This window comes from Trachurus trachurus (genome assembly GCF_905171665.1).
Source record: "Trachurus trachurus genome assembly, chromosome: 7".
NCBI lineage: Eukaryota > Metazoa > Chordata > Actinopteri > Carangiformes > Carangidae > Trachurus > Trachurus trachurus.
In genome coordinates, this window is record NC_139901.1 from 12,700,490 (window position 1) to 12,728,472 (window position 27,983).

A 27,983-nucleotide genomic window follows, 5' to 3' on the forward strand; every position below is an offset into this window, starting at 1 on the left:
CAGGATGTGTGGGACACAGCTTCAACTGGTCTTTTCATGAACTTTGTTGACAATTATAAAAATGCAGAACAAAGTTTGACTGATCCTTCATGGGATCACAGCACTGACCAAAAAAAGTTAGTGTTAGAATGTAAGACTGTTATAGACCAAACTAATTAAGCTTATTTAAACTATTCGTGGAGGGACATGAAGTTCATGTGCACACGTTCGCTCTGATTTAAAATGGTCCTGAAATGCAGTCGCTGAAAGCATAAAGTAACTGCGCATAGACAGAGTAGGAAGTGCACAACGGCTCAAAAAAGTGAATCCACAGACATTTATTGTGAAAAGTCTGTTGTAGTGAAACTGTCAGGAGAGGCTAAAGGAAATGATGACAGGTAATACATTTGTTTCAGAACCTGCAAACCAAACACAAAGGCCCCACATCTAAAATGAAAACAATGATCCAGAAGTTTAAAGGTGAAACTTGGCCACTGAAATGTACCTCTGACCTTCTGACCCCGGCTTAACTGTGGGAGGCCCGGTTAGTCGTCTCCCTCCAGCTTCTGTGTGACACATTTGATGCGGATGTTTTCACGGAGGTTGCGGAGGCGCGCACTGCGACTTGTGATCTCCTCCACGTAGGTTTTGGGGAACCAGCCCCGCTCCCCGTCTGACAGCCTAATGCCCTCCACCCAGCCTGGTGGACCAAACACAGCACTGCGTCTTATTTTCTACAGCCTTGTGTCAAAGGTCAGGATGTAAGTTAAAGGAGTGAATCCAGACTCTTACCATCACTTGTTATGGTCTTAGCGTGGAGGATGTCAGCCTTCTCCAGCGTTAGCTCATCATGCTCCTGGGCCTGATAACTCTTGATGCACTGGACCTGGGAGATGTCTTAGAACAAACAAATAAAGATGAGTGCCTGAAGAAATAGCAAACAGATCAAGGATCACAGACACTTTTGGGGATAGTCCCAAACTAAAATCTTACTAGGAAGAGATTCAGAAAGAGGCAATTACTATCTCGAACATTGACTTTGCTATTAAACCCACTGTTTTATACTATTGGAGCATTCCTGGATGAACTAATAGAAAAATGACAGCTGTACTGAAACCACTTCCAACTACTATACATCAATGGCGAGACAGGCTAATGCAAATGAATGCAAAGGAGATGACAGCAAAATTTAATGTAAAGATTGACTTCTTTCTAATTAGATGGGCTCCTGTACTTACTCATATACAGCATTATACTGAGCTAACATAGCCCAGACCATGCTATATATATATATATATATATATATATATATATATATATATATATATATATATATATATATATATATATATATATATATATATATATATTACAATATATTACAATTGAAATATGTTTTTCCCCTCTTTATGTTTATGAAACAAAAGGCTAATATCAATAAGATTCATTCATTTACCAAGTTGTAAATGGTTTTTGCTATTTACTTTTGACTTTTCTGTTTCCTTTTGTCTGTTTCTTTTCCTATTCTCATTACTAACAAAAACAGTCATGTAATTTTAAAGTGCACATACTGTAAGCATCAGTAAATATTTTATTCAAAGACTTACAACTTCCACCTTCACTCACCATCGTTCTCACTCGCCTGCTCGATGTCCTCCAGTGGATCAGAAGGAAACATTGCTGTGATCCATCTCTGCTTCCCACTTCTTCACAGACACAAAACCAAGGAGGCTGGTCAGAGCGCTGTCTGCTACAGCGTCCACAAGTTATTGTTGACAGTGTTTTTATTTTGTTGGTACTCACTCAGTGTGTGACTTCAGCAGGATCTGGTGTTTGAGCTGCTGGCCCTCACACAGCTGAAGGTGGAAGATGAAGCCTGAGATGCCCTGAAGCTTCTGACTGAGATCCTTCACTTTTAGCTCTCCAATCTTAGCATGAACAAACACCATGAACTTCCATGTACTGTGGAAAAAGAGAAAAGTAATTCAACTAATTTATTAAAAGCAAACCAGATCCATGAGGTAATCCAATTAAATAAGAGCAGATTTCAGGTACAAAACTCAAAGAAACCAAATCCTGCAAGTGATGGAGGGTGGGTCCAGGTGGGCGGGGCTTTGTTGTGACATCACAAAGTTACAGAAGTCCTGGTGACTGGTTTTTAAGAGGAACTATGCAAGTCCGGTCGCTTTTCCACTGTTTTTCTAACCCTCCTCCTGGCCATGTGCATTTGTTTACAACGAAGCTAGCGAGAAACCAATCCATGGAGCGGTAGATAACTGTATATATCATATACGATGTTACGACGTGTATATTTGTGCAGTTTATTACAGTTTGCAGGGTGCATTTGTGTCGCGGTGCCACAGAGACAAGAGCTGGGACACTGGGGCAGCGGCTCTGATCTTACAAGGTTGGTTTTCAGCGAAGAGATGCAATAAGTGACACGCACGTGGAAGGCAGAGAGCCTCCATTCTCCCACAGTTAAGCTACAAATCCTGCATAGTTTCTGATTAAGGCTCAGTTTCTGAATACAGACTGTGTGCATTTCTCTGTGGACTGATGAATTGATAGCCTACTTTATAAATAAAACTTAGACCTGCTTTATAATCACACTACACATGGATATCTACCGTTATGCTGAATGGAGTTTTTATATAAACAACTTTCTTTATACTATATGTAACCTGTTATGAAAAGACAACACTTGAATACAGGTCACAGTGATAATTTAGAGCCAGAAGTTGGTCCTTCAGAGGCCATCAGTGGAGTAGGTGGTCCTTCAATGTGGACACGTGGTCCAGTTTACCTCTGAATGTGTCTGAGTCTTGGGTGCGGTCACACCATGAACTCAGAGTTGAACACTGATCTGACTACCTGAGACAGATGTCAACACCGTCTGAATATGGCCTTAAACTCGAGGACTCACATTAGCTGTGTCTTGACTTTGAAACAAGAACCTTGTTTCTTGAAACAATTCAAAAAATGTTCTTCTCTTTCACATCATGCATCATCAGCTTTGGGATTCTGTAACGTCACTCACTCCTTCCTCCTGGACAGCAGGAGACAGTCGTTGAACAGGTGTAGGTAGACAGGCTTGGTGGGTAATTTAAGCTTTGATCCAGACATACTCATGGTCTGAGTGTCCACCTCCAGGAGTTCACCGTGTTTCACCAGCCAGCGTGACTGAGAGATCAGAGGAAATATCTATGGAGACATGAAATAATACACAAAATGTTAAAAAAAAAAAACTCAGAGAAACATAAGAAGCACATCTGAAGCAACAAAAACTCTAGTCACCTTCCCCTCAAAGTTAATTTTCTTATTGAGGTGAATCAGCTCCTCCATCCTCTTCATCGACTGCACACTGGAGTTACACTCTTTGATGATCTAAGAGGACACACACCAACACAGCCATTACAGCTGAGCCTCACCACTGATGATAATGCTGCTGCTGCTTATCCAACGGCCTATTAAAGGTTATAATCACCACCTTCTTCAGCTCGTTGAAAGCTTTTGTGGCCGTGTCCTCGTCCCTAGAGCCTGGCGTTGTCCTCTTCAAGATGTTCTGAAAAATAAATAGTGAAGAGGTAACTGATCCTGCTACTGTATACCTAATGCTCGACTGCTGAAGAACCTGCTGCAGCAAAACGTTTGGCCAGGTTCAAAATCACCTAATTTACAGTTTCATGTAATTGGGTTTCAGGTGGGAACATGAATGAATCCTGCAGCGAACGTTTACTCACGCACCTCCACCAGCATTTTGAGCCGTGTGATCCTCTGAAATGGGAGGATTAGGAAGGAGGTGAGCGGAAGTCTCTGGCAGACGGGGTCCTCCTCCAGTCGGGCCAGGATGCCAGGGAAGCGAGGGTTGTCATGTCTGAGAGAACAAGACAAGGACAGAAACACTGAGAAGCTGAGAAAAACCTTCAGCTCACTCTGAACACATCATGTGCAATTTAAATCATGCAGGTGTAACAACACCTGAGCACTCTTCACAGAAAGTTATGGACTTCCAGCATGAAAACAGTGCAACTTCATACACTGCAGTGCCTGTGTGTAACCACCCATGACACAACACATAGGGTGAAGTCAGGTAAAATGGGCCACTTTTTGGTAAACGATTAATAAGACCATCAAAAACGCTATGCATGAAATCCATTGATATTTTTAAAAATCGACATAGGTCTCTTAAATGTTTCTGTGTGAAAAAAAAATTAAAAAGTATAATTATTTTGGAATTATGAGAGTTAAAGTATCGGGATATTCCCTCTCGAGGTACGATGAAGGTTCAGGTAAAATGGGCCAGCCGTTCAGTTAAATTGGGCCAAGAGAGAACAACACAGTAATTTTAGCAGAAATCATTTAAATTTTAATAATTAATTGACACTACTACTAAACTACAACACTAAACTTAACATTAACAGTGAATACATAAGAGGTTGAAGACATTTTTTAATCTTAAAATGCATTTTAAAATTGCATGATCATGTTGTTGCTATGCTCTTTGTTAACTGACTATGTTATAGGCTCTTTTACTGTGTGTGTATGTGTGTGTGTGGCATTATAGATGCCATTTTTTCCCCCACAGTGCTAATGGCACCATGAGTGGCACTGACCAACCTTGGATATATATCTAACTTTGAACATGTTTTGCACCCTCAATTTCTGTGTAACTTCAGTGTAAGACTGTGTTTTGTATGTGGCCCATTTTAGCTGAAATGCATGGCTCAATTTACCATGATGCATTAAGGTAAATTGAGCCACCCACAAAAAATGCATTTAAATTAAAAAATAAGTAAGCTTAGCAAGAATTTTGCATTCTATCCAATGGGGGGAATCACAATGTGTATTATAAATCACATTTTTTATTGTAGATCTGTTTTTTTACGGAGTTATCAACCTTATCAGTTTCAAGTTAAATTTGTTTGCCAGGCCACTTTTCGCACACTTCTCCTCAGCAGGCTGGATATAAAGCATTGTCCCACCCACAACAGCAACCAGAGACCACTCAAATCAATTGTTTTTTTTTTCAAGTACAGTTGTAGCAACAATTTGAAATCATTTACAGCCATTGCCTGTTAAAACTTAAAAAGCTAGGAGGCTCAAACCTTAACTGGCTCATTTTACCTGATGGCCCAATTTACCTGATGTCACCCTAGGCTACATTTTATATCAGGGTTCTCAAGTTTTGAATTTAGCTTGGATTATTTATTTATTCATTTATTATTTATATCAACATAACATCATTTCAGGGACATCCATATTGCACCATGGTCGTCATTGTCTGCAACCACGCACAGAGAGCATTCGGCCAGAGAATTTCTGGCTCTGATTCGGCGCAATAGTGGAGTGCGTGCTTGTGGTGCTGCTGCTGCGGAAAAACCAGACTTTACCAGGCAACAAGAAAATACAATTTTCGGATTGGCTGATTGGTTGCTACTTCAAGACAGCTGTATGCAATCTGCCTTAATCACACCAGCGTGAAAGATGTGGCCTGTGAGTGTGAACTGATTGAAAAGCGTGACTTGAGAGCCCTGTTTATATTTTTCAGGTGAAAATGAAGCAAAAAATCTGCCCATATAATCAGAGACATATTATATTAATATAGCCTATTTAACACCTGGACCTGCTAACAGCTCCAGCTTGACTCTGACTACCCTCGGTGTGTAAGTCAATAATGTTACACTTTTGTTTTCATAAGTGACGCAGCTACTGGAGCATATTAGCAAATAAAATAACGCAGGCTAACTACTCGCTCTGCTGCGCCAGCGCGGGCTATTACTGTACGTTAGCTTGTTTGTTTGCGTTTGTGTACACGGGTCAGAGCGATTGCTAACTGCTGCGTCCTCCTGTGGGTTCAAGGAAGCTGACTGGGAACAAGAGGAGTTTAACAAACAAGAGCTTTGGCAAGTTTTATTATTAAGTCCCGAAGGTTTCTCATTTCAGTAACTCACATACTTGATTTGTGTTTTTGTATTATGTGTTTTTTTTTTCACTACTACAATTTCTTACAATAATATATTTTTTTTATGTTGTTTATGTTCGAATCACGCGCGCGTGCAAGCATAGTGATTGTTTGTGTGGCCAGAGTTCTGTTGTCATTATGACGTGTGTAGAACGTTTACGTAACAATCACATCTCGAGTGTTCACAGGCCCAACTGAGGGTTTTGATCTCAGTGGTTGATCGCAGGCCGACGAGTGACAGTGCACAGCTACTGAAGAGACAAGGACTTTTAGGACCACAGAGACTGACTGACTTAGTGACCCACAAGACTACAGACTGACGTCCGTTTTACTATTTCTTAGGTGAGTAATTATTTACAGATCATAACAGAACAGCGTGTAACATTTATGTGTGATACAGCAAATACCACTGTCTTTAAGCCAAAACAGGATGGGAATCTAACATATTAGGACCCTACTATTGTTTTTAAAGATTTTTTTTAAAGTGACGTTAAAAAAACAAAAAACACACAGCTACCCTACATTTCAGTATGTGTATAGTTAAACATTATGTGTGACTATGTTTGAAAGTTGACGTTAGACACAAAAAGAAGAGGTCATGTGAAAACTTTTTTACAGTCATGTTGCGACGAAGTTCTCGACTGCGGGATTCTGGATACTACAATGAAAATGGGGAACCAAGAATTTTCTATAGGGAGACCACATACAGGTAAGCTAGTGTTTGTGTGTGTGTGTGTGTGCGCACTGTGCCTAACACATTTCTGGGTTCCTTCATCTTCAAAGCTCTCACTCTTTTCTCATTTTCACTACATCCAGGATTTTCTTAAAGCGTAAATTTCGTCGCCATTCTCAGCCTGAAGTCACGGCGGGCAGCTGGAGTATCTTTGCCCTCGTTGTGATGTTGCTGAGTTTTGGTAAGTGATCTCAGCTGCCATAACAAATCAAGTTCAGGTTGTGAGTTTTACAGATTCTGTCTTTTGAGTACAATCCAGTCTCATGTCAGTTTGTGTCCAGGCAAAATGTGTGCATTGGTTAAGGTTAGGGAAAGTTTGTGCTCTGCTTTAAAACTATAGAGTTGACAGCTACACAAAATCAAAAGATGAAATGAACTGATCATGTCATTTGAAATGAACAACCCTGACCATGTGCCCCATGTTTCGTCTCTCTCCTTCCATCAGGATTTGCATATCTGACTCTCATACTGAACAGCGACCTCCTGGATAGAGGACTCTCAGAATCACCTGTCTCACGTCTCCTGAAAACACCGGTATAACCCATGACAGCAAATTAAGAATACACAATTAATAGTCCAGAGACTATTATTATTATTATCTCCATGTGAAACACGCATCAATGTAGAAATGTTGATGTCCCAAACATGTAGACATGTGGTGTTCAATAAGGTTTTTTCTTACTCAGGACTGTGCTGAGCGATGCGAGGAGATGACCAGGGAGCTGAGAGAACGACAGGACTTGCTGCTCAAGTATCAGAGACCAATAGACAACTTTCGCCCGATTGCAGACATTTTACCCAACATTGCACTAGAATCATTAGGTGAGACATCTAAATCATCTTCATCTGCAACATTGTAAATTCAGACATATAACTTTAAAATTTGCGACTGCTCTCTCACTTTCTTTCTTTCTTTCTTTGTGTTGTTGTGTTCTGTGCAGGAGCATATATTGTATCTCACCGGTCGTCAGAATCGTACTACATATCCAAGTCACCCGCTAGCTTTTTAGGAATACCTTTACCATACGTGCCCCTTCCCCGACACATTGTTATTCAGGTAGGAATTACACACACACACATAACAGACTGTCATGTGTTTGCATGTCATTATCATCATCATTTTCTTTTTTGTGTACATGCAACACACTGCTTTTCACTCTTTCTCCACAGGGAGCATCGACGCTCCAGCCAGGTAGCTGCTGGTCATTTGCAGGTGAGCGGGGGCATTTAGTCATCGCCCTCTCCCGTCCGTTCACCATTAGCCATGTGACACTAGGTCACATTACAAAGAGCCAGTCCCCATCTGGCGCCATTATTTCGGCCCCAAAGGAGTTTTCTGTCTACGTAAGTTCAGAGATTTATCATAGTTCCCCTGCAGACATCCTGTCACATACACAGAGAACGACAAGGTGTTCACCTGGATGTCTCATCTCTTTCTTTCTATCAGGCTATGGAGAATTTAGATGACGAAGGAACCAAACTAGGAACCTTCCTTTATGACAATGACGGACACCAACTACAGACTTTTAGAATAGCTGTTAGTATTACGCCACATTCACCTTATCTCTGATTGTCTGTCACATAATTTACACTGTCATTCATTTTTGACCCCCACAACTAACACTCTGTCTCCATTTCAGGATGACAAACAAGGCGTCTTCCGATACGTGAAGCTGCAAGTTGAGAGTAATTGGGGCCATCCCGACTACACCTGCCTGTACAGCTTCAGCGTCCATGGAAAAAGGTAAGTACTCGCAAGGGAAGACAACAGGACAGGGACAGGGACGTTAAATAATGAGGGACAACATCAGATGGGGACTGAGATAGGCGTTGTGGAGGTGAATCAGAAAAAATATTAAATCAGTAAATTGAAATTTTGTTGTGGAATTTGGAGTGATGAAAATGCCAGCAAGTTTTATTTGTTAAAGGGACATTGTGTAACTTCTCCTGTTATCTATTCGCGAAAATCGATTATTTCCGGTAAGCTCTGAATTTGCCGTACGATTGAGTTGCTTGCGATATACAACCGCAACGCTAGATGGGAGTAATTCCTACACAATGTACCTTTAAACGTAATGGCAAATATTGTATCTTTGCGTTAAATGATTGGATGGGTGACACCTGTGTAGGTGAGGAGAGGGTGGGCGGGCGGGCTTGGGGGGGAGCACGGTGGAACCAAAATTTCACCATGCTTCCCTCCATCGAGTCTCCTCTCTACTGGGTGACAATACGCTGCGGTACAGATGTAACTGGGCTGGGCGGTATGGAGTATCTCTCTCTCTCTGGTCTTTTGCTCTCTCTCTCTCTTCCCTGGTCTTTTTCTCTTTTCTCTTTTCTCTTTTCTCTGCTCTCTCTCTCTCTCTCTCTCTCTCTCTCTCTCTCTCTCTCTCTCTCTCTTCTCTGCTCTCTCTCTCTCTGGTCTTTCTCTCTCTCTCTCTCTCTCTCTCTTTCTCTTTCTCTCTCTCTCTCCCTGAACTGGTACACTGCCCAGCCCTAAATGTAACCATCGATGCTGCAGCGTGAGGGAAGGGGGCTTCTTGCTGGTATTGTCTGACACTCCAAATTCCACAACAAATAGTAAAGTTAGTTTGATTCACCTCCGTTGTCCGGCCGGCACAGTGGAGCAGTGGTTAGCACTGTCTCCACACAGAGGAGACAGAGGTGTCTCCCTGTGTAGAGTTTGCATGGTCTCTCTGTGTCCGGGTGGGTTTACTCCGAGGCCTCCGGTTTCCTCCCACATCCCCAAAACACATGCTTTTTAGGTTAATTGGCCACTCTAAATTTCCCATTTTTGTTACCCTGTGACAGATTGGCTAGCCGTCCAGGGTGTACCCCGCGTCTTGCTATTCTACCAATAAAAAAATAATCATATTTCTTTGTTTCTTTGTGGTTTGATATTAAATGCAAAACCTGTCTACTGTACATCCACAATGTGACACTGTGTTTGGTAGAGTCTACATCTGCACAATTAATCACAATATAATCCAGAGTGCAATACAGCCAAGTGGAATATCCAAATTGCAGGAGCTGCAATGATAAAATGTGCCACAACATTGTTGTGCATTGTCAATACGATGAGAGTTGTGTTGCTACAGAGAAGACATTTTCTAATGTTTTGTCTACTAGTAAAAAAACAATATCAGGCAGTAAAGTAAATTGTCCTAAGTATGTCAGTATCAAGAGGATCAACCCAGTCAACGATGAACACATTTCAGTTTTGGAAGGAAATATTTAGACATTAGGCTAAACTTAAATTTAGATCGTGTAATCTCAGTTAAAATTACCCCTCTAATTCAAAAGATTAAGGCAAATGCGAGTGAAGGATAGTCAACTGCCTGTGCAGCCTCAGCCACAGCCACTTTCAGCACTGGCAGGTGATTATCCCTTGTCTGCCGGGTCCTGCATTCATATATTTGATTGTGACTGCAGCCTATCAAGCCAAACATGTTGTGGAAGCGCCGGCAGCATTATAATTATGCAGAATTCGGCGATTGAAGTGACGCACTACAGCTAAACATCTTAAAGATCTTGGTTGCTCTGCATGATGATGTCTGTAACCATCTCTGGTGATACTGGTCATACTTTGGAAAAAAAAAAAAGCCCAGGATTGGTCTGAAAAAACTTTTTGCCTCAAGGGACAGTGGAGGACTGGCTCTACTGAATATTGAACTGTAGAGATGTACAGGATAAAGACCCAACAAAAATCACACCATCAACTTCATAAGCAAAGCAAACATGCCCATTCACACTGAAATCATAGTGGAAATATCTGTCAACCTCCATAACTACCTAACAAGCAGTGCCATAGAAAATCATTTTACGGCCAGACTATAAAGCAAGTTTTTAACAGAACTATATCAGCAAACAAATATTTTAAATTAAATTATACTTTAATACAAATTTCTCTGCTTTCTCTGTTTAACATCCAATTGTGTGTGAAAGTTAAATGTCTGCTCTCCTTGATTTGGTGTGAAGCACTGTGACTTGAGACAAACCTGAGTATCCGTCACATACATACAGTTTGAGATCCTTTCATTTTTATTATTTAATTTTATCCCTTCTTCATTTCCCTCTTTTTCTGTTTCAAAAAATAAATAAATACAATAACTAACATCCATCCAAACCAACACACCCGCACAGACACAAGCATGTGTGTGTTAGGTATTGTCTGGTATCATATCTCCTTCAGTTTGTCATTTGTCATAGACCTCTATTGTTGTTGTTGTTGTTGTTGTTATTACAACTCAGACTAGTTTCAGTTACATCTTGTACATCCAGAGGCATCATATGACCCATTTCTGTGAAATTCTGAAATACAGTAATTTCTGAATAATGACGAAAAAGTCACAACGGCCTTGACCTTTGACCACAAAAATAATAATAATAATTTTATCCTGGAGTCCTAGTGAAGGTTTTTGCCAAATTTGAAGAAGTCCTGCAGTTACTCACAGCAGACGCTGGTAGGTCTGTTCCTGGTAAGCCTGGTTGGTCACATAAGGTAGATAAACCCTCCTCAGAGCCGGACAGTGGTTCAGGACGATGTCACACACATCAAAGCGAAGGATGTCCTCCTCCAGCCGATGCTCCAGGTCCTGAAGAAACCTGCAGGTGAAGAGAGAGCATGAAACACTCAGGAGATGTGGTGTTGGTGGTATTCAGGCTAACTGAGGCGTCAGCAGCTTTGGACCTCACCTCTCACTGACGTCTTTGACCTCAGGCAGCTTGGAGAAGAGCCACTGTTTGTCCTGAGCTCCAAGGCAGTCGCCCAGCTCCTGGGACAGCATGAAGTGATCAACGGCGATGGTCAGGCTGCGGATGTACGATGCCTCAGAGGTCACCAGCTCAAACTTTGCCTGAGTTAAGGACACAAGGATGTCAGTGAGACAGAAACAACCTGGCTGCAGGTGAAAGATGTGACGTGTCTCTCTAACCTCCTGGAGCTTCCTCTCCTCGTTGCTGAAGTTGTCGAGCTGACCGCTGGACCGGACGTCAGGTATGTCCTGCCACAGAGCGAAGGCAGAACCTCTGGAGGAGCGGAAGGAGCTGGACGGAGAAAGGTTGGATGGAGACGGTGTCCCGTCAGAGCCCTCGTCCCTGAACCCCTCCTCCTCAGTGCCCGGCTCCTTCCCCTGCTGCCTCTGGATCTCCCTGTTAATGGCAACATCGCTGTACTCCTGGTACAGAATCGCTGCAGGAGGAGGTGTAGATGTAAATGTACAGTTTACAGACACTGTAAATAAACTAGTCTAAGGAAATATCTTCAACTGCTTTAAGAGAACTTACAACTTGGCAAAAACCTTGACAAGCGATTAGAGTTGGCAACGGTTGGAAATGTGCTGAATTCTTCTTCTATGGATTTCTTTCTCATTCTGTAAAGAAGATGTGAAGTGACAATAATATACACATTCTTCAATATTCACACTTGTCATACTAAATTAATGTGAGTGTGTTTTTTTACCCAAGCTTTGTGCTCCACCGATGCAGAGGCATCCCATTGTCACTGCTGGGCAGAGGGGGTGCAGGTCCTACAGGACTGTGGGGGGCGCTGTCACTGGAGCCTCCGGAGCCTCGGTGCTTAGAGTTGGTTTTATCTGCAGGAGATCAAGAGCAGTCGTTTAGAGGTAAAAGTCAAAAATAGAGGAGAGAGGTCAACAAGTCCTGGACTAAAACACACCTGGTCTGAATCCATATTAGAATTCAACTCAGTAATGCACTTGATTGATGCAAATAACTATGTGACAAAGTGCAATTTTAAAACTCATATCCTAAAATAATTCTTACATATTGGATTTCAAACTGTAGTTACATCTCCACCCTGCTATGATTATCCCTCCTTTTCTTAAGTTTCTAACGTGTTTGTTTCCAGTGGAAACCAAAATCAACAGTCTGTTTATGTGAGGTTGAAATTAGGTTTGAGTTCATTAAATCACATATGTTCTAAAATTATAACATTGTAGTGTAAAATTCACTTTTTGTATTAGTATGAGGATGCAGGTTTTAACACAAAGAGGAAATTCAATAATATAAAGACTGTAACTTAAAGGAATAGTTCACCAAAAAATGAAATTCAGTCATTGTTGACTCACCCTCATGCTGATGAATACTCCGGAGTAGTTTTTTATTCCTCAAAGTGCAAGACCTGGGAGGCCAGTTCGTAGTCCAACAAAAACTTTATATGAGAGTCAATAGCGCCCGACACAAAAACGTCCATAAAACTACACAAAAACCATTTCATATTCCTCCACACTGCTCGTCCACTGCAATCCAAGAGTCCTGAAGGGATATAGTCCAGAGTTTACTCGAAACAACGTCATTTAGGACATTTTTACAGCCTAAACAGTCCTGTATTGAATTTGCCTGATGCGCACTCTCGCGTTCACGCGCATGGACGTGACCGGACTTGCCTAAATGACATTGTTTCGGGTAAACTCTGGACTATATCCCTTCAGGACACTTGGTTTGCCGTGGACGAGCGGTGTGGAGGAATATTTCAAGGTTTTTGTGTAGTTTTATGGACCTGTTTGTGTCGGGCATGATGCACGCGTGCATCGCGAGAGCGCGCACCAGGCAAATTCAATACAGGACTGTTTAGGCTGTAAAAATGTCCTAAATTACGTAATTTAGAGTAAACTCTGGACTATATCCCTTCAGGACACTTGGATTGCAGTGGACGAGCAGTGTGGAGGAATATTAAATGTTTTTTGTGTAGTTTTATGGACGTTTTTGTGTCAGGCCCTATTACTCTCATATAAAGTTTTCGTTGGACTACGAACTGGCCTCCCGGGTCAGCATGAGTGTGAGTCACTAATGACTGAATTTCATTTTTTGGTGAACTATTTCTTTAAGAGCAAACTCACTAATGAATGAATGAATGAATAAATGCAGATATGTTTTGCAAAGGGTGCTTTTAAACTTAAATCTTTCAATACTCTGGGCTTCATGATGCCCCAAACATTTCTTGACTTCTCCAATTCATACAGCTAATTGGCGTTTCTCTAAAATGTGAGGTAATTGTTAAAAATTCACATTGTAATTTCCCATAACCTGTTATGACATCTGTAAATGAGCTCACTTCACATCAACAATCAAAACACAAAAAATCCAGTGTCAAGTAATGAAGTCTCTGTCAACATTTGCTTTTTTGTTCATAAATGATATCAATAATAAATTTATTCTCAAAAATGCTGATTCATTTTCTGTCAGTACAGTAGTTGACTGATAAACTTTTTAAGTGTGTGAGGTTGCTTGGTTGCTTCTGGAAAAAATGAGCAAAGACACACATGAAAGGAGAATCTTCCTTATTGATCCGTGGTTGAGAATAAATAGTTTGATGAGCGTGTAAACAGGCTGCTGTATTAGTGAAACGTCACTGCGTCAGTCGTCTACTCACAGTCGGGGTTGGGGCTCAGGCTGCTGGAACTCTGTCGGTCCCTGGAGGCCACGCGGGCTGACAGAGACTTCCCCAGCTTCAGCGTGAAGGAGTTCTTCCTCTGAGACAGCTGGAGTCTAGAAATGAGCTCTGACGCCGAGAAGCGCCGGCGCTCCTGGTCGCTCTGACGGCCACGGGACAAGGAGCTCCCTCCTGTGGCACTGGACATCTCTACGCCCCCGTTGTCCTCCCTCATCCCCAGTATGGAGTCCTCTATGATTTCTAGTGGCTCTGCGGGCAGATTATAAATATCATCGTGGGTGATGGGTGGGAGGTCGGTGGTGGGCGAGGGGCTTGACATGGCCTCCAGGGAAGATAATCCACTTAGGTCCTCCTCAAGGAAAGAACCAAAGGGTCCAGGGAAGATGTAGTCTGCGTCCAGGATTGGGCTGTTGAGAGACTCATCACTCAGGCTGTCTGGAGAGTAAACCCGCATCTTCCTCCCTGGAAACAAAAAAACAGGAAACAATCAAGGTGTTTGAAGGCCTCATTTGTTAAATAAGCTTTAATGAAACCAGCTGCACACTCACGGATGGACTTCTCCTTCAGCGAACCCTGTGACGTCCTCCTCTGTGGCTGCTGGGAGTCTGGGCTCTGACACCCAGGACCCTCAGGTGAGGATGGAGAGCAAGGTAACTGAGATTCCCATGAGTCTGTGTTTTTGTAAAAAGAGGACAGAGGGAAGGGCAGAGGGAGGCTGAGAGCGGCGTGCAGAGGACGACACACTGTGGTCACGGTCCGAGGCTTCTCAGTCCCATTCTGGCATTCAGGCTCTCCATCAGCAGGAGCTGTGTGAGAGCTCACAGTGTCGCACTCACTGTCTGTCCTGTGGCATCCGTTCTGCATGTCGTTCAGTTCATTGAGTGTGTGTGTGAAACCGTTTAAAGGCAGTGAGGTTGTCACACATTGTGCATCTGGAATAACAGCTGGAGAGCCCAAGCCGTTCAGTTTAGGAGCCACCGGTGGTTGGAGCTCAATGAAGGCCAGTGTTTCCTGCTGGCACACGGCAACATGCTTGTGTTGGCACCGGTGGAGGAGAGGCCTGTCGTCCTGGGCCTCGTTCAGAGCCTGAGACTCTCCTGAGCCAGGGATCCACATGCTGGGACTCTCTCCTCGGCAGCGAAACAGGTGAAGGTGAGGCTGGAAATCAGGAAAAGGTGAGAATCCATACCCGGGGAGCATGGCCGAACGAACACATGGGAGCTGCAGGAGGAGAGCAGGAAAACAAACTCAGACTCAATTACTCTGTCATTTAAACAATGAAGGTTAATGTCCATAAGCTTTTCTCAGGCCTCTCGAGTCAGGATATGGTTTATTGCAATTGCTTTAACTTTAAGAGCCAATTGGAGAGAAAATATAGGTTTCCACATTGCACAAGATCAACAACTTGATATCTGACGTAACTGAAGACATTCATTTATTTATTCATTCCTTATTTATTTGTCATCTAAATCTTTCTAAATGAATTGTGGACCCCAAAAATGATACTATATTGATTTAATTTCATTGCATTTTGCTGCCAACCTGTTATTGTGATTCATATCAACACACAACTGACACCAAATTGGTCCCCTAAGTAAACAAGAAACAAACTGCTGCTTTATTCTATCCTTCAGTCACCTATGGTCCAGTGGACACAGCTCAGTGTTGTGGTCTATGTAGCTTAGCATTACCACAGATTCCACAGTCAGCTCAGTGTTACTATATTCACGTATAATGAGCAGCAAAGAGTGTTTTAAAAAAAAACTATTCAAATATGTTAATCTTAAATCCACACAAAAAACACATACACACACACTCCTAGACCTAGAAGGACCCATCCTGAAACTATTGACACGTGCAGGATGTTTCTCAGTCTTTACACACACACACACACACACACACACACGTGCATGCACACAATCACACACTTGAGTCTTGAGTAGTGTGTATCTCCTGAGCCGTGTCTTCCTGCTCTAATTAAAGACCTCTCTGCACACAGCATTCAGCCCCTGTACTTAACATCTCTCTCTCTCCATCACACACACACACACACACACACACACACACACTGAATACCACAACAGACAAGAGGAAGGGAGCACATCGTCAGCGTTCTCACCTTTCACCTGAGATCTAGACTCATCTATCACTCTAGTAGCTGCTGCTCTACCTTCCTGTCGCCCGCGTTAGCGAGCAGCCACCTTCTCTGGCTGAATATTTACAGTGAGTGTCTGCAGTGGGTCATAAATGAGCTCCTGTGACAGGCTGTTTAAACACATACCGGCCGAGCTCGTCTCTTCTTACCCTGCTGCTTCCTGAGCAGGTAATCCTCAACGTCTGACTTAAACACCAGGTGAAACCAATGGTACAAACACTAACACACACACACTCACAGCGGTAAATTGGTCTAATATATGTTTTATTTAGGTCAAGCTGCTAAGACATTTAGTTTTTGTTATCTCATGTGTTTTTGTGCAGTTGCTTGCTGTTTGCCAGAAACAACTGTGTTAATCAGCTTTTAATGGTTTGCACATAAGGTTTTATATGAAATTCTGCATTAGACGTGCATTTTCATTAAAAACGTGAACATTTGTGTCCTGCAAAAATATTTATTTTCCAAGACAGTGGCTCAATAAAAGAAAACAATGCCATGAAAATTATAAGTGTGCTCTAATCGCATGGACTGCACAGGGTGTTTTAGCCATGTAAAGTCGGATTCCAAACAGTAGGAAGCTGAAGATGCTCAGCTCAGCTGAAGGTGTTGGGGGGGCGGCGGGCCGGTCCCCTGCGGGTCAGCAGGGACCCGAGGTGTACTATAAATTCTATACAATAAATTCTGGGATCCCCCTCCTCATCCATCCACTCTCCATACTGTTGCCTGATCCCGTTGCGTTTTTGTTTTGTTTTTTCCTGTTTCTCTCCTCATTTATTTATTTATTTGTTATTGTTATTTGTATTTATTTGTTTATTTTTCTACCTACCAACCTTTTCATCTCTGTCTCTTCTCATAATAATATCGTTTTTGGCATATTTCGCAATTTTGTCTACTTATTTCTATGTTTATTTATTCATTTATTTTCTGTCTTTATTCAAGGCCACTAGTCATCCCCCCCCCCCCCCCCCACACACACACACACACACACACAAACACAAAACCACAAACTGTAGTTGTTATTTGCTGTTGTTTACACCTTGTTTTGTTTGTTGTCTGTCCTGTATTGTCCTGTATTGTAAAAAAAAAGAAAAAAAAAAAGAAAAGAAGATGCTCAGTTCAAAGGAAGCTGTGAACAGAGGGACAAAGTGAACAACGGTTCATCACTTCACTGGAACTTGACAAGGAACTTTCCCATCAATCAGTGCACCACACTGGCGCCAAAACAAATAATCTAAATAAAATATAAAATATCAATCATCAAGATTTTTTCTATAAGGTAGGCATAATCAGGAAGAAAACAAAAAAACAGAAGGAAACATATGAAGTTTGATTTTTAAACCATAAAATAATAAATTAATACTGGAGTATCTACAGTATATCTAGCAGTTAGCTCATCAAAACAACTTTCAGACCTGTGTTTATGATGGCTTTTTTCTTTTTTCTCTTTTTATTTAGGATTCAAATACAACTTGAGGAATACATGTTACACATTCAAACCTTTGGTCTATATTTTCATGAAATTAGTTATCAAGTAATTGGTTAGCAGGTGTGTAGACACAAGAGGCAACAAATGTAAAATCTTAAGTGCTTGCTCTGAGGTCTTTCTGATCCCTATCTGAGTCAACAAGGTCAGCTATAGGTGGCATTTACACAGCAACATGTTAGCTTAGCCAAATTAGCTCACTGTGACCCAGTTTAAAACCTTGACAGACGAGTTTGGATGTTTACAAGACAAAATGAGAGGAAAGTTACTTCCTAGCATCAGCGGCTTTTCTTTAGGTTTTGTTAGGGTTCACAGCAGCAAATTAGCTCTCACTTTTAAAGATTTTTTATCAAGATAAAATGGATTATATATTTTGTTGAAGGACATGAGTCAACACAGCTGTAACGTATTGGCTTGATGCCAATGTCAAAGTCAAAAAAGAACAATATAAACTGATTTGTTTACTAAGCTGTTGCCATGGTAGGCTATATCTTATATTTCTCAGAAAACTACACTCAAACCCTTGGATTTTCCCCTGACATTTGAAACCTACTTCCCTATACTCCACTGTAAACTGCTGCACTCAATCAAAACTATACTTTACTGTACTGCACCAGGGTCACACTGCGAAAGTTAATTGTTAACTTTTTTTTTTAAATTTTTTTTATCTCTTTCATGTATTTGTTCACACATGAACACACACGCCGCAGGCTCTTGGTCATACAGTAGATAACCCTAAGAAATGATAACCTTCACTCCATGCTTGTTTTTTGTAATTTAGAGTTTAATTATCACAGTGACATGCTGTAAATCTTTATGAGATACATATATTTTACATTATAGTTCTCACATTAAAAGCTGCACCTGTAATTTACCTGGGCATGTGGGTGCCACTTTAGAGGAAAAAACACAGATTAATGCTTTTCTTGAAAGTATAACGTTGTTTATGACGTTGTTTGTTTGCGTTGAGAATCACAGGTTGGTAAATCATAGTGTAGCTTCCTGCCTTTTTATTGAGTGCACATGTGCCGTACGATGTGAATATGGGGCTGTTGAAAAGCCACACCTGTTGTAGGCTGCCCAGTCAGTCCTACCGCTTACACACACGCATAGGTTTACATGTATGCACACACACACACACACAGTCAGGGTAGACCAGGCACAAATGGTTACCTGTTCCCTGCTACAGACAAAGGCAGCCTTTATGTGTGAGCTGGGCCAGGCTGCCCTGAGCACAGGACACCTGAGAGGGTGTGGGAACTGCTTACACTAATCCACTGGTATAGTGCAGCCACTGAGCCATATAAACACATCCAGAGCACAGCTGCATAATGACACAAGCTCATTGGTGTCTGGAGGTGATTACTGCCTGGTTATGCTGTAATCCTGCTGTACTGTAGATGTACGGCATTATCTAAACTTAACTTCCCTCTATCTACAGCCTGACATACAGGATCAAATATGAATTGTGTTTACAGTGTGAAAATCTACTTTAGCTGCAGGTCTCATCTTTCAGTATTCATGTGCTAATGAATGAATGTTCCCATAATCCTCCACCAACAGACGGTTTGCCATTAATCAACCCATTTGACGAAGAAAACCTCAGAGATTCAAAAAAAAACTGGCAATCAGCCTCCTCGACGCATTTATCAACACTTGAAAGCATCCGATTACCCATCCTGCACATTCCTCATTCCTGACACAATTATACAACACTATTAAAATTTCAATTCCAAAGAGGTGTAATTTCCCTTGTCATAGCAGGGTGTTATTTGTGCCTGTTATGGACTTTGCTGCCAGTGTCTCCCCCTGTAATTTCACTAGGCTGCTCTAAGACACCGTGTCTGCGTACGGCAGCTAATGAATGGCGCTCTGGCGTTCCTTTAATGCCAGCAGCCATGTGAGGAGCTTTTTTTCCCTTTTTTTAATGGTGATAGTCTTCATCTTAAAGGCCTCAGAATAATCCTTTAATGGAGTTCATCGCAGAAATATGAGCGTGAATCCACTGCTGATTCAGCGTCAGAACAGAGCTGAATGTTGTGCAATTGAATAATTAAAGTGTGTTTGATGTTTGGGGGGAGGGAAGGGAGGGTGGAAACAAATGGATTCTCTGTTGAAGCTGTTTGTGGTTCAGGAAGGTGAAGACATTTTTACACTGTTTATATTTCCACTGAGGAGGGGCTGGGATGTTTTAAAGGAGGAGCAGAAGACCTGTTTGATGTTTCGCAAATGACAATGATTTATAAATTAAGTTCATTCATGCATCACCTCTGAGCGTGACACAGACAGAAATTAAAACATAATTTCTAGGAGACTGTTGTTATCTAATAAAATAGAAACCACAGCATCCTGCAGGGCGACTGTCACTCATCAATACATCATTCTAACATTAACACAAGTCTGGCTGCGATTGGCTCTGACAACAAAACAAAAACAAACAAAAGAAAGATGGCAGCTGGTCTATAAATCTCCATCTATACCTAAAATAAAAAAAAATCATCTTTTCAATTTTGCTGATGGGAAAGGGAAAGGGGGCAGAGGCGAAAGAAAAAAAAAACATCATCAAACTGATCCAAATATGAATATGGTTGTGGTAATAATGTATTCCCACATACAGATTCTACAGCAGGAAACAGTCACAAGAGCCACAAATGCATGTCAACCAACAGCTGAAAATAAGTCACTAACAAACAGGCAGGGTCCTGTTTTAGTCACAAATTGAGCCTCTGAATTTAAGTCTGTCTTTGGCAGGACGGAGATTTCAAACTGTTCAAAGTCGATTTGATTTCTGTCATTAAGTTTGATATGAAACGATGATATGAAACTTTTTGAGCTTCAAGACATCCTCAAACTTTTTACTGACACAAACAAGGTCAAAACATTTTAGCTTTACAGACCGAAAGTTTCATTCTTAAGTCAACAAAGCAAAAATACTAAACCACTGTTACTGTTCAAACACCGGTGATCTACTGTGTTAGTAACCTGTTCCCAGACCTCTGAAAATAAAAACTACTATCACTGATGCTACTTCCTGGTTGGAGAATCAGCAGAACCAGTTACAGCTTTGTAGACAGGAGGGAGGACAAGGTTTGAATGCATTTTTACTAAATTAATTCATTTTTTACTAAATACATTTGATTAAATATCGCAGTGTAGAACAAATAAAGAGTTTTTAGGGTTTGATTTTGGCTTCTGTTTCCTGTCTGCTGTCCAATAAAGACAAATGTATTCCCACAGCATACATTTGTATCTGCGTGCTTCTTCAGCTACATATGAAGCGTTAGCTCCTCTCTGAGCTCATTAAATGCTTGGTAAATGTTATGGTGGTTGATGATTTTAAGTTGTTTGCACCACTGAGGTGTAGCTGATTAAAATCTTGACCGTCTCATTATTTCCCCTGGTCTCAGTGAGCAGTGTGGACGTTAAACCTCCTTCAGGGAAATGACGGTGTCTGCTCCCTCCCCCACACGCTCACTGTCCACTGTGTTTGCTCAGACAGACCGGAGTGTCATCGCGGTGTGGTGTGACAGGCTTGTGTGTGTGTGCGAGGTCGCAGTTTAACTCATAACATCAGACCACTAATTACCACCCAGTGGACTGAAGAGCCTGAGACAAGACATGACATCATCACTCGGCGTCACCTCTGGGAAAAACACAGTCCGGTGCTCTGTGAGTTCCAGCAGCTCGACACAACACAACAAACGACAATTGAGTTCCCAACTGATGAAGGATGTCTGGGGGCAAAATCAATATTATGAGGTAAAAAAAATTCTGAGGTGATCGGCTGCTAATTCCTCGTGTTTACATAAACACACATTGTTTTGCTATGATCCCTCAAATATGGTTTGAATGCTTGTGTCAGATATACTGTATATCAGAAGCTAAACATTTTACTGTACAACAAAAAATAAGATCCCGTCAGTCCTGCAGTGTTGTGTGGAGCAGACCTCTATCATTGAGAGAACCAGTGGATCAGCCAACAGAAGGCCATCATTTAAATCCAGACATTTTGCAGTTCACCTGCGAAGTTTGAAACCAACAAAAAAGTCTTCACATCCGTTTATGTCAGCCAACACATGCAGACACTGATATGTCTGAGAAAGACTTGATGGCAAAAAATGAAAAACAGCACGCACATCCAAAAAACCCAAGTCGGGTGGGTGCTGGACCAACGCAGGCAAAGCATGGAATCAAAAAGAAAAGGTCCGCAACACCATATAGCTCCAGTACAGAAAATGTATTCCTTATTCCTAAAGACTTGATGGCACCATCAGCCATAATGTCACAATTTAAACTGGTTTAAATAGAGCAATATAATAAAAGATGAGTCTAATTTAAAGTTAGTAGAGTTTGTGTTGTGTCTCGACTAAGAATGTAAGAACAGTCTCTTGTTTACTGAGCGATGGAGCCTCAAACCTCAGATCTTCGTCCGTGTTGGTTTTTCTCCAATTATTTTGATGCAAATTATGATGTGTTGGCATAAAAAAAACGATCGAAGGCAACTCAGAACTTGCTGTGTTGAATTCAGACATTCAGCAATAAATTCCTGTGCTTGTTTAAAGGTGGCAGGTTTAATGAATAAATAATGTGGCTTTAAATATTTGGAGCAGGGAAACGTCCATGTTGTTATGTGAGCTGCCTTTATGTGTTCTAAACAACAGTGGATGGAAAGACAGAAAGTACCAGGAAGTACCTTCATTGGTATTTTAATGGGCTTCATCTAAATCTCTCACGCAAAGGTCGTACGCCAATCACAGGAAGAACAGCAGTCGTCACGGTGACACATCTGATGCTGGATGATGCGAGGATAGTTGAGTAAATTCAGGTCAGGGAGTTTCTTGGTATTTTCTTCTCTTCCATCCTCCACCTACTGAGACAGGTGAGCAGCCCAGAGGCTACGGAGGGGGCGGTTTTGAAGGTGTGTGTGTGTTGGGGGGGTGGGGGAGTGTATGTGTATGAGTAGGGGGGAGGGGAGGGGGTGGGGGGTTACCCAAATGTTTACACATGGTCTGGGTCCTCCTAATCCTCCTCAGAGGCCTCAGGCGATTCACCCTCGACCTCCTGAGACACCATGAAGATGTGCGCTGACAACACGGCTTATGGTCACAAAAAACTATGACACACACTCACACACCTGGATGAGAGAAAGTGTGTGTGTCTGTGTGTGTGTGATGCCACCAGTCCTTAATTAAAAGCGACAAGACGTTCAGAGGCCCCTCCCCCCGACATTGTCTTGCTCGGAGGGAACAGGAGACAAACAGCAGCGTTTCAATTAAGAGCCTGAAAAAATGGTGACCATCTCACATGTAAACGCCAAGACTTTTGGACCTTTAACCCCCCCCCCCATCATCCTTCCTCCCCACCTCCTCACTTCACTTCACTTTGCCACCATAACAGCTGCAGGCAGATACGCGGAACAGAGTGGGGATCCTGGACAGTAAAAGACACAAAGGAGCTATTGACAAACTTATGGAAATAACCAGATCTAATTATGGTGCTTTGTCATAAAGTCACAAAAGCCGGCGAGATGACAGAGGCCGAGGATCCAACACACAGTAAATCCACAAAATCTCATAATGAGCAGTTTCTGACACAGCATGGGGATCAGTACGCAATGAGATCCTTAGGACTAGAACGTGGAAAAGTCAAATCCAGCATATCAGGAATATTTTTAACACTTTATGTTCAATAGATGTTTTATAAACACTTATTAATACTGCAATTCACGATTGGTTAAGATAGTTACTTCCTGTTGGTTACACGCGTAACGCATGCCTAAATGTACATAGTTTGTCAATCATTTCCTTACACTTGAATAAATAAATAAACATTTGTCATACAGTGATGCAGATGACCAAGTTGTTTACTTATTTCCAGTTGTTATTGGTAAAAGTGGTCTTGTAGTAACTCACTAATAGTTTATGATGCGTTTCACTCTGCATGATAAAACTACAATTACAAATGATTTATACAGGGTTTACACTTTATTACTTCAGTTTTTGATACTTTAATACAGTTATGCCACTTCACTGTAGTTGTTATAATATTTTAATTACATATATTAATATATGTAATATTATACTTAACTAACATGTAGAAATCACATAAATTAATCATGAAATGCAGTATAAATGTTTATCAAATATCTACACTCACTGACCATTACTTTATGTCTATATTATTGCATGTGTAAGTGTAGCGGTAATGCCTGCCATCTGAATAGTTAGGGGACGGCATGCAGCAGAGGGCCAAAGGCCGGACTTGATCTTGCGCCACTCACTGCACCAAGTGAGAATATTTCATGACCGTGATGGATTATAATAATCTAAATGTTTCAATTTACCTTAAGTCAGTTTAATGATTGATACAAAGTAGCTCCAACAACTGTCTCTGCAGTAACACAATGTTTACGTCACTGTGGATTAACTGGGCCAGGGGCAGTTGGGGGTGTCTGGGGTGTTTGGGGTATTGCGGAGGGGTGGGGGCTAGCACTAGTTTTGGTCCCAATAAGAAAATGTGAAATAACCCACCTCATTCATTCCATGCATATGCGTGCCAATCAACAAAGCCTCATCAGCGTCATCCTTTATTCCGTCCTCCATCCATTATTAGAGTGATTGTTAAAAGTTATTCAACCAATCACATCAGTGCCAGGTGTTTCTGTAGTAACTGAGAAGAAAGTGTTGCTGGATTACGGATCCGCGGTGAGTACGCATGCCACGTGTTTTCTTTGTTCAGGTCTCGATCCATTTAAGGGAAGCAGGAGGAGGAGGAGGCTTCGTTCACTGTGTGCTCAAACTGTCAATCACTGCCCTTTGATTCCGATCTGATCATCTGCCACCAAGTTTTCCCAACTCTGACCCACTTTGAAACAAACTGCTGATGCATCTTTTGCCTTCATCTGCTCTCGTTCGATCATCCCCTGCTTTTTTTTTTTTTTAACTCTCTGCTCCACTTCTGCTCCACCACCTCCTCCTTCTCCTCCCACCTCCCCACCTCCCCACCTCTTGCTTTTATTATCTGGACAGGTATGCACAGGCAATCCGCTGGGCTGCTTGTTGTTTTGAAACATGATCGGTGTAGAAGTGGAACACACCTAACGAGCTGACCATCCAGAAACAAATCCACTTTAGCCCAGAGCGAAAGCTATAAACTAAACCCAGAGTTGTGAATACCAGCGGCGTCTGCAGCATGAGAGCGACGAGTTCCAACACCTGGTTTGTGTTTTTCCTTTTCTTTTTCTTTTCCGAAAAGCAAATAGACACAAAAGACGAGCACTGTAAATTCTCCTAAACCAGAAGCTTTTTATCTTGCATGAGCACAAATGTGAAACACACCGCACTCTATGGGCCAAGTCACCATGTGAACTTGCCTGAGGGCTACAGTGCAGACAGGTGTGCAGCAGCGCAGCCACGACAGTGATTGGCATACATCACCTGTGGGCACGAGTTTTAACCCTCTGTTTGTTTGACTCAAATATTCTCAGACACGAAGGTAAAAACAGGCGAGGTCACGACCTTTACTCAGAGTAGAGGTGAGGAAACGCTATGGCAGAGGTTTTATCTGTCAAAGCTGAAACAATTAACTCCATTGTCACAAGCATCTAATCGAAGATCAAAATCACAACGTTCTTCTCTGCAACCTGAAAATGGCACGATCTGATTCACAGATTGTTTGAGGTGGTTTGTTGAAATTTCTCTAATGAACAATACACTGAAACTTTAGAAAACACATGCAAAGATACAAACGTTGAACTTCATCAATCTGACAACAAATGTGCTGCTGTAATTCCTAAAAGTCATTTGTTATATATTCGTCTTTTCTTCTGTATTATTATTAACAGATGAGTAAAGATTTAAGTGAAATATCAGTTTTATCCCTCTTGTGTGATTTACAACTCCAAAGGGTTGGTAATAAATGACTGAATAGATTTGTGCTTTCAGTAAGTCTGAGAACTTCTGTTATGCACCAACACATCATCATTATTATCAACTGATTATTAACAGGCAGTAACTCTGTCGGTGGTCTCTCTCGCTCCGTTTTACAGCCCAGGTTTGAAGTTCATGTCCTACTTTGGAGGCGCCCCAACCCCCCCAGATGAAACCTCCCTGACGCACGGAGACACTCTTCCACATTCCCCGGATGACTTGCCGAGCTCATTCCTCTGAAATTGACCGGTAAGCCGGGGCAGCAGACAAAGAAAACTCGGCCATGCACGTGCAGGTAGCAAGCGAGGGCTGCTATTATGGGCCATTAGGAGCCACTGCTATTTAAGCCACAGGTCAGAAAAAAAAAGGCCAACGAGAAAGTGAGTGAGCTTCCTGGTAAAGTCAGTGTCACTGATGAGAGGAGAGGAGCATTCAGTCAGATGACTAATGACTTTAACCTAGTTTTTAAACCAGACACAGAGCTGAGCATGTGCACGTGCATGTGTGTGCGTGTGTGTACGTGAATGTAAACATCCACAAGGAGCACAGGTAGCATTTGTGTGCAATGTTACACACACAAAAACACACACACGCTCAGACAGCCACTGTCTGAAAGGCAGGTGAGGGGGCAGGTGCTCTTCAGTCTCCAGACGTACAGTGGTGGGGGAGGAAGTTGGGAAAGGGGAGGGAGGGGAGTTATAAATGTGTGAGTGATAAGAGCAGGAATCAAACCTACAGCAGCGTGTGTGTGTGTGTGTGTGCTACAGGTTGGAAATCCAAGCACGTCAAAATGAAACCCAACTTTCTTTTTTTTCTAATTAGTCGATTATTAAAAAACAAAACGTTATCAGGTGTGAGTCTGAAATCAGGCGGGGGATCTCCCGCTCGTCGTTAAAGTGCAGTAAAATGGCTCAAAGTCCTGATTTATGTCCATGTCTCTGCAGCGTGCAGGTGGACGAGTCGTGGTAAATCAGATAATCCAGAAAACACCCACAGCTGTCGAGTCCTGCTGCAGCCAAAATATGTTCCTCCCAGACAAACTAACGCAGACGTGGTCGACTGACATGACGGTAGACTTACTCATCAGCGCTGCAGACAGCGGCGCAGCCATCACCTCAGCTCACCCTCTGTGCATTTGAAAGATTGCTGTTTCTGATGAAGTGTCACAGTCACCTCACAGAAAAGAAGAAGAAGAAGAAGAAGAGAGCTGAAAATAATAAACTGGTTCCTGAAAGACATAGTTGTTTATCCCTGATGAAGCTGTGTCAACAACAACTGGAGCAGCTGGAGGTTCCACATCAGAAAGCAAACAAAACGAGAGAGGCTGAAAGCAAAAGAAAACAAAAACCTAAAAATCTACTGCTATACACACACACGCACACGGATCCACGTAGAGGCCTATGTTAACAACCTGAGGCTCTGGCAGAGAAGGTGTTTGACTTTTATGCTAAAATGTGTGAGCGTGTGTGTGTGTGTGTGTGTGTGTGTGTGTGTGTGTGCGTGTGCGTGTGTGTATGCTGCGGCGCCAAGTTTCAGCCATGTACAGTTTTTAACAACCCCTCATTCAACATACTCCAGACATGCACTTACCTGCCCCGCTCTGCAGCAACTCAGTGCTGCACTGTAACCATCACACTCTGCTCTGAGCTGCTGGGATCATTACTGATGCAAGAAGCTGCTGCTGCTTCCAGAGGAATTACACAAACAGAAAATCTAATGATGCCTCTCGGAGGATGTCTGCATCTACTTGAGCAGGATATGTGCAGCTGTACAAGCTGCAGCAAAGTGACAAAAACCGATACTGTTACATTTAAATGATCTTTTCTTCTGTGATTTAACATTAAGACGATACGGATCCCAGACAGAACAACTCCTCTCCTCTGGTCTCCCACACACCGACAGTTTCCACCTTTGTTTTCAGACTATATGTGCACGAGAACTTGCAGTGCACCTGACGAGCTGCACACTTTTACTTTCTCAAAGTGAAACTTTTCGCTATCAGACAAGCAACACAGCTCGACTTTCACTCCCAGCAGCAATCCGCTCCCCCCCCCCCACCGACTCGGAGCAGGAAGCTTTTGACAGGAATGTGGAGTGTGTGTGTAGATTTCTCTGTTTTGTCCATTTTGTTGTGTGTGTGTGTCAGTGCTGTACCTCATTGGCGTTAGCAGTCTAGCGTGTGTGCTGGCTGGTGGCCAGCAGCAGTGTGTGAATCCAGGCCATCCCAGGGTCAGACCGAGTTGCTCTGCTATCCATTGCTGCCTTGTGTTCCTCCTGGCTTCTTTCCTCCCTTCTCTTCCTCCTCCAGCTTCTTTCTCTTTGTTTTTCAACA

General features: G+C 42.2%; 1 protein-coding gene across 1 annotated transcript; it reads right to left on the reverse strand.

The window, feature by feature from the left end:
* Nucleotides 1-228: 228 nt before the first annotated feature.
* Nucleotides 229-27,983, reverse strand: arhgef19 (Rho guanine nucleotide exchange factor (GEF) 19). The gene is made up of 16 exons (XM_083976215.1): nt 27,806-27,983; nt 14,634-15,306; nt 14,065-14,547; nt 12,133-12,265; nt 11,958-12,043; nt 11,606-11,862; nt 11,367-11,527; nt 11,124-11,276; nt 3,724-3,853; nt 3,467-3,541; nt 3,274-3,363; nt 3,017-3,180; nt 1,783-1,941; nt 1,606-1,685; nt 772-876; nt 229-679 (listed from the first exon to the last, which is right to left on the reverse strand). Exons 2-16 carry the CDS (start codon nt 15,283-15,285, stop codon nt 525-527), a joined length of 2,883 nt encoding a protein of 960 aa, XP_083832341.1. The 5' UTR covers nt 15,286-15,306; nt 27,806-27,983; the 3' UTR covers nt 229-524.

Coding starts and splice junctions, on each gene's coding strand:
- arhgef19 (XM_083976215.1), bottom strand. CDS start 15,285: ATGCTCCCCGGGTATGGATTCTCACCTTTTCCTGATTTCCAGCCTCAC. Junction 12,044..12,132: donor CGGTGGAGCACAAAGCTTGG/GTAAAAAAACAC, acceptor TCTTCTTTACAG/AATGAGAAAGAAATCCATAG. Junction 3,181..3,273: donor AAATTAACTTTGAGGGGAAG/GTGACTAGAGTT, acceptor ATGTCTCCATAG/ATATTTCCTCTGATCTCTCA.